Raw genomic sequence first — 7,850 nt, 5'->3', positions numbered from 1 at the left:
ACAGCAGGTGGCATCTGGGATCATGATGAGAGTGAATGCACTTGGTAAGGACAGAGGACAGACTCCTCTGCATCTCCTGGCTGCTGCCTGCCCTCTGGAGGGTGTCTAGAGGTCCTGGGCTGAGTGAGGGAAAGAAGCCTGCACTGGGGTCCCAGTCCATGAGGGGCAGAGGCACGACACACCCCACCCCTGGCCGTGTCTGAGGTAGGCAAGTTGCCCCCACACCTCTGCAGTGACCCTGAGTTCCTTGGGACCAGCCCCCCACAGCCTATTCACCTCTGCCCTCCCTGCCTGGGTGCACGGCATGCACAGCGGTACAGAGACCTCCCATCCCTCCAGTTCCCTAACACAGACAGACAGAAAGACCAAGGCAGGTCCAAGACAGCCCATCACTCTGCACCCACCTTTATATACCTCCCGGATCCTTCCCACAACGGAGGGTCAGTGCAAACCTAAGCCTGTCAGAGGCTGACACACACATGATGGCCTCAGGTAACTCTCTCTGGACAGAGGAGACAAGGAGGTCCCAGGGAGGGTGACGGATTTCGCAAAGAGCTGGGTTTGTCTGCTAGGTATGTGCCCAGGACCACTCCAGCACAGATCGAAGTGTGCAATGCAGTGTTACCCCACACACGTGGCACTCACATGTGCACACACTCCCATGCACACTGGCACACATGCACACACACACCCATGCACACCGGTCCATATGCACTCACTCGTGCACACACTCCTATGCACACCAGCACATGTGCACTCCTAACACCTCATGTGTCCACACATGCACTCACATGTGCACACTCACGCACAGTTGAATGCAGTGCACTCACGTGTGTACACACAGTTGTGCACACAGACACACACAGTGCTCACATTATCTAGGGCAGCCACCTTGGTGAGCACACACCTGCATGTGTGCGTAACATCACTCTGGCCCTTCCGCCCCAGGTTGCGCCCTCCTGTGTGGGATCCCACCTCCAGCGGGGCCTGAGTGAGGAGCAGGGGGATGAAGGCTTTGCAGACCTGGCTGCTGTGCCTGATGCTGCTGTGCCTGGCTCTGAAGGGGGCTGCCGGCCAAGCCCACCAGCATTCCATGGAGATCCGCAGTGAGTGTCCAGGACACCCAGAGTCAGCCTCCCTCGCCTGCCACCACCACTCCCCAGACAAGGGACCATGGCTGGGGCCTAGCCACCTCCTAACCAGGGGTCCCGGCATCGCTAGGTGCCTCAGCTCTGGAAGGGGTGTGGCCTGCTGTTCACCAGGCTTTTCCGCAGAGAGGACCTGTCACCTGCTCTCCGGCACCCCTGCCCTTGCACAGCACAGTGGAGGGGGTCACTTCCTGCCCCCGAGGGTAGCCTGGACCAGAGTTGGCCTTTTCTACCCCTGGCCCAAGTACCTGGGTGGGGGGTAGGGGTTGCTTGTGAGTTTGAATTCCCATTTCCCGAAGCTTCCCGCTGCCCAGCACTGGCACCGTTGCACCCTCTGGGTGTCCCTGCTGCACGGGTGGTCCCAGCATGGCCTGGGCAGGTGGACAGCCGTGAGCTGGGGACCCTGGGGGAACACTGCGTGTGCGCACTGGGCCCTGCCACCCACGGGAGTGCACGGCGTACGCGTGCTGGGGACACACTGCCCACACCCATGTGCGGCTCTCACCCTTTCCTTCCCAGCCCCGGACATCGATCCTGCCTGGTACACAGGCCGCAGAATCAGGCCCGTGGGACGCTTCGGCCGGAGGAGAGCGGCCCTGAGGGACGTGGCGAAGCCCAGCCTCTGGCGACAGCCCGCCTGCTTCCCCCTGCAAGGAGGTGCCGAGCCCGTCCGGGATGGGTGACAGCCCATCCCACAGAGGAATAATTGTGGAGCCGTCCCCCCGCATCCCCCGCTCCACAGGCTACTTCCCCTCCAGTCCTAATAAAAGCAGCTGGCCTTGCTTAGACGTGTCTTTGTGGTGGCCATGTGGTAGCTGTTTGTCCTCATGGCACATTTGCTTGAAAGGACACTCAGAGCCCAGCAGCCCAGAGGCACCATGACTTGCCCGAAGGCACCCCACACTGAATAGGGGAGCTGGGGCCTTCTGGGGTCACCTGCAACCTATTGCATGCACGCCCTCCACCTGGGCCGCTCTGAGTGGCTGCCCAGGCTGTGCACTGCACCACCCCATGCAGGAGGCCCCGGGGAGAGGGCAGCACAGCCCCTCAGCCTGACCTGTCCCTCTCCGAGCCCAGTCCCTTTTACCTCCCTTCTGAGTACTCTGAGGAGAAAGAGAAGCATCAGCTGCTTGTTTCAGACTCAACCAAGATGTCCCTATGTCCTGCCTCCAACCGGGCAACGGAGGCCAGCCCTCCCCTCTGAGACTCAGTTTCCACATCTAAACACCCTGGGGCAGTAACACTTGTCTCATTCGACAGCTCAGGCAGGCATAGCACATGTTTGCTGGCCAACCCAGTGTATGTTCAATGTAGACCCTTCCCCAAGGCCCGCTCCAACCCAGCGTGAGGGAAGGAGAGCAGTGGGGACAGGCTTATCCAGTTACTTCCACACCCAAAGCACACGGGCCTCTGCCTTCACCCTGCTCGCAGGGTCTCGGGAACCCACCCTGACCACAGGACTTCTGTCGGGCCACACTCAGGAGGCCCCAGAGCGATCCTGCAGGACCCCAGACCCCAGCTGTCCCTGCTCCCATTCAAGGAAGGGGCGTCCATGGCTCCCCAGACATGGAGAGGAGGCAGAGCTGCCCCACCTCCCCAGCCACAGGGAGGCCCCAGGGAGGGCAGAGGTCAGCTCTCCCAGGGATGAGCCCCTGCTACGTGGGCACCTCCCCAGGGTGCAGTGAGCACAGGGATGGGAGGGGCGAGGACTGTGCCCAAGACAGACAGGTGCTGGCCCAGGCCTGGAAGAGCAAGCAGCCAGGAGAACAGTCTGGCACGTCCTCAGAAAGTTACACATCGAGTCACCATATCACCCACAGCGCTCCCAGGTACGTCCCCAGAAGAAGTGAGAACAGGTGTTCAAACAAATATTTATACAGAAATGTTCACAGCGGCACAATTCACAAGAGGCAGAAAGGTAGAAACACCAAATAACCAGCCGGGGATGAACAGGTAACAAAACCTGGTCCAGCCACCATAGATTATGGCCATAAAAAGGGACGGAATTGGACTGAATGCTCCAGTTTGGGTCCTTGAAAACGTGATGCTGGGTGGAAAAAGTCAGACACAGAAACCCACATCGTGCAAGATCTGACCTACACGAAAATGTGCAGAAAAGAGTCATCATCAGTTGTCAGGGTAACTGCTTAGTGGGATGAAAATGCCTTGGAACCGGACTCAGGTGGTGATTGCAGAACAGTTTAAATGGGCTAATACCACTGAACTGCACACTTTCTCAGAGAAGAGTTCACAGTTCAGGGTGAAGCTCAGACAGGACAACACAAGGGCGTGAGGCTGGGCAGCTCCAGACTCTGGCACCTCTTCTGTGTCCCAGAGGGAGGAAGGGGCGGGAGGTTGTATGTTTCCTACAACTTATCATGAAAGTTTTCAAACACACAAGGAAGTTCAAAACGTAGCCTAACGAGCATCCACACACCCTCCACTTAGTTTCAACCATTATTACTGCATTTTTCTCTCTCTCTCTCTCTCTCTCTCTCTCTCTCCCCCTTCCCATTTGGAAGTAAGCTGTAGACATCCTGACATTTCCTCTAGATGTTTCCACATGTTCCTCCTCAAAATAAGGACCGTCTCCTGCATAACCATAAAATTATTGTCCCTAACTCATTTTTTAATAATTCTCTAATATCATCTAATTTCTAGTCCATATTCAAAAATCCCCAGGGCCAGAAAGTCTTGGCTGTCTTGTTTTCTTTCTTTCTTTTTGTTTTTTTAAACCAGGTTGCAACCTAAATCCACTGTTGCTGTTAGGCGTTGCTCATTAGTCCCCGACCTTATTTTGTCATGACATTGACTTTTACAAGAGCCCAGATGCGTTATCCCGTGAACTGATATGGGGTGTGATGTGTGGGTTGTTCCCCAGAGGGTGGTTACCTTGTTCCTGTTCCGTCCCCACATTTCCTGTGGTCTGAGAGGGAAAGGCAGGGCTCAGTCTGATGGGTTGCTCATTGGGGACACCAGGGCTCTGTGTCCCTTCTGTTCGGCATCATCTGATGGACAGCCGGGCCCCACCCAGACAGAAGCTGGGGCCGACCCTCCCATGGAGGAGGATCTCGGCTATAAGGGGTTTTCCTATCCCTCACTGTGTGCTTGAGGCAGCAGCCGGTTTACCCAGAGCCCCCAGCCAAGGATCTAAGCACCCACTGAACATCCCCGCTGGGAGCCCATGTCCTCACCAGTGCGTTGCACCAGGAAGATTCTCCAATTCCTTCCACATTTATTACCATATTCTTCTAAAGGAGGTATCTCTCTCTCTCTCTCTCTCTCTCTCTTACAAATAACTACAAATAATTTTTGGGTGCTCAGATTCTCCTCAGTTTGGCCAGTGGGAGCTCCAGGAAGAGGATAAAAGGAGCCTGATGCAGGCCCTGAACTCACAACTCTGAGATCAAGACCTGAGCTGAGATCAAGAGTCGGACACGGGTGGCTCAATGGACTGAGCCCCCCGGGGCACCCTGGGAATACATTTTGGAAGAAGAAGGATGGATCCGAGTCAGGTCCTCTGGGCTGTTAAAAAAAAAAAAAAATGCGAACATTTGAAGATCTAATTGGCTTTATTAAGCGACTCATGAATGGGGCCACATCCAGTCTAGCCAGTAGAGAGAGGTTCTGTCAAGGTGCAGAGAAGGAAAGGTGTTGAAAGGCAGAGAGAAGCCTCCTTTTGTCTTACAGAGTTTATTAGCCTTATTGAGGCGAGGTCATCCTGGTAGGGAAGAAAGGGTCTCTCAGAGGATTGCCTCCAGGAAATTCCAGTGCGGCACGCTGAAAGTCACATTCCAGTGGGGGCAGAAACTGTGGTTGGGTTGAGGATGAAATCTGGCTTTACTGATGCCTTAATTTCAGCGACTCCTTGGGCCTGGGGTTTTCTTTCCGACCATGTGAAGGGGACCCTTCCAATGGGGTTGGAGGAGACACCTCCCCCAGAAGCAGAAGACAGAGAAGGGGTAAGGTCGCAGGCCGGTCGGCAGGGTTCCTCTGAGGGGCCCCGTCTCAACCCCCGGACCCTCCTGCCCCCACCACCTACAAGGGGGCACACACCTCCCCCAGCTCCAGAGAGGACCCAGGTACAGACCCAGGCTGAGGGAGGCAGAAGCAGCTTTCCCGTGGCAGGCAGGACAGGGGCCTCCCAGGCTGACCCCCATGGGGACTCGAGGCCAATGCAGACCTCTTCTCCCAGGAGTCTTCATGGGGAATGCATCTCTCTGCATGCTCCACGCCCACTGCCCACCCTACCCCCCATCACAGGTTCCAGGATGGAGCTGACATGAAGTGGGCAAAGTATGGCAAAGAGAACCTTCCAGAAACCCCTGTCTGTTGTGATGGAGGCTGGCTTTGGAGAGCCTGCCTTTCCTTTAGGTCTCAGGAGAAGGAATAGTTTCTATCCTCTTGCTGGACACACATCGGTTGAGCCCCTGACATGTGTCTGATGTTGCCAGGCACCGAGCACCCCCACAGAAGGAAGAACAGAGCCTCTGGCCTTGGGGCCGTTGCCCATCTTGCCAGAATATGAGGTTCACCGGGAGGGATAGAAACGCCCAGGGCGCAAGCTCCCTGGAGACCCATGGAACTAGGGCAGGTGACGGGCCAGGGGTGCGGCCGAAGGAGGCTCTCAGGTGATTCTAATGCAGGGTTGAGCCACCTGCCTGGTGGGGCAGAGGAGAGGGTGAGGAGCCATCACACCCAGGGCGTTGGGGACCCTGAGCTCCAGAAGCACAAGGCACCCCATCCAGTGCAGGGGCACGGAGAGGGCTGCCTGGTGGAAATCCGTCCAAGGATATGTTCTAACAATAAATTCTAGCACAGCGATACAAACTTGACAAAACGGGAGGGAAACAGGCATAGATATGTGGGCATCCTACACACATCATCCTTATTTCCCCCACTTCCTGTTGCCTCAATCAACTCACGGGAAATTTCTCTGAAAGCCTGGCATTTAGCAGAGCGAGTGCAGGGACCCTGTGCCCTTGAGCCCCAGGGTTTGTCCTGAGTGATGCTGGAGCGCCACCTAGTGGCCAAGGATGACCTCAGCCTCCTGCTGCCTCCAAGGTGGGACCGACCGGGTGGGCTCAGGGGGTCCTGGGCCTGCTGCAGCCAGGAGGTGGGGGGAGTGCTAGACACAGCCTGGCACCCCGGGGACTCACCCCCACGTACTTCATCTACATGGGAATAATATGAAACAGCATGAGGCTTGACTACTGTCAGAAACTCTCACCGATGAAATTGTTTAAGGAACAAAATAGCGTGAGTGGAAATCTGGGTTAGCAGGCCCTCTCAGACGCTTTTATTTCTGTATTTATCCTTTAGCTTTTCTCAAGCATGACAAGAGACGCCTTGGGAAACCTGCATTTGTCTGGGAAGACATACCATGATCTTGAGGTTGGAATGCAGGGGGTCCCAGGCCTGCAGGATGAGGGAGGGACCAGGGGCCAGGACGTAGGAGGGAGCCTTGTCGGGAGCCCTGACCTTTGGCGGGATACAGCCACGCTGAGGCGACCCCAGCTGGACGGGTCCTAGCCAACGCTGGGGTGTGTCCTGATCAGTTCGGGGCTCCCTGCCCACTGGGCCCCAACCAAAGGTCCAGGCCCTCGGCTGGGATGATAGGCCTATGGCAGGGTGGACGCGAGCAGAGAACCAGTGCAGAGGAGCCCCTAGAAACGCTGGCACGCCCCTCATGGATGCCAGGAGTTCAGAGTAAGCGCGAGAGGATGCTTTACCCCTGTCCTGCTGTTGGTCCCCCCGGCGATACAGCGAAGGCAGATACACCTCTTCAGGTGGACCCCGGTGTCTTAGTGTTTATAATTTCAGACTTGCTTATCCCAGTGCCCAGGGCAAGGATGAAAACCAACACCCCCCTCTCCACCTCACAAAATAGTGCACCCTCTGAAAGACCCTCACCTTGACATCAGGGCTAACCTCCCCAAAACACCATCTGGTCCTCCCCCTGGAGGCAGGCAGTAATGGGGTGAACACACGATGTGTCAGCCCTGGAGAAGTGTCCCGTGGCCCTGAGCCACAGTCTGGGCCTGGACCCATCTCCTCATTCACTTGGGACAAGCCCTTCCAGAACACGCACCATCACAAACCCCAGCCTTGCAAACTCAGCGACACTAGCTCAGAGAAAACGGCTGGATGTCTGCAGACATATGGGCAGTTCTGCTCACACCACGGGCCAGAAGTCTGTGTCCTCAGGCTCCCTGGGCACAAGTATCACCGGCTGAACTCAGAGCCAAGAGAAGAGAGAGGGGCCGGTCCCACCCCCAACCGCATCCTAGCTGTCCCGTTAGATGCCATCCCTCTTGTGGCCACCGCCCCGAGATGTAGGAAGTGGACGCAGCCCCATGATCTTCCCGGCACTGTCACCTCCATGCGGGCCTGTCCCCTCCTCCCCCAACTCCCAAAACCAGGCGGGCCCAGGCCTGGGTGGACAGTGAGACTGCGGAGGGGACAGCCATCCAGGCCAGAGCGGGCTCACCTGGCCCGGGCATCGGGCATCAATGTCAGGGGGTTGGGGGAGAGCCGACACCACCTCCCATCAACGAAAATTGAACAAACCTTTTCTGAAACATTGAAAAGAAAAGGAAAAGTGTTTTCTTAGAACCCAAGTGGAGACTGCTGCCCAGGATACACAACCTTCACGAAGGAGAGCAAGCTCCCAGGAAGAAACATTCAGCACAGGCTCGTATA

General features: G+C 56.5%; 1 protein-coding gene across 1 annotated transcript; it reads left to right on the top strand.

Moving 5' to 3' along the window:
* Positions 1-1,006: 1,006 nt before the first annotated feature.
* PRLH (prolactin releasing hormone) lies at positions 1,007-1,831 on the top strand (the record flags this gene model as incomplete). Its single annotated transcript, XM_080798576.1, has 2 exons — positions 1,007-1,106; positions 1,668-1,831. 2 exons carry the CDS (start codon positions 1,007-1,009, stop codon positions 1,829-1,831), a joined length of 264 nt encoding a protein of 87 aa, XP_080654702.1.
* Positions 1,832-7,850: the final 6,019 nt, after the last annotated feature.

The sequence above is a fragment of the Martes martes genome (genome assembly GCF_963455335.1).
Source record: "Martes martes genome assembly, chromosome: 3".
NCBI classification, from domain to species: Eukaryota; Metazoa; Chordata; class Mammalia; order Carnivora; family Mustelidae; genus Martes; species Martes martes.
The sequence above is the reverse complement of the archived record's forward strand: the minus strand, read 5'-3'. Positions and strand labels throughout refer to the sequence as shown.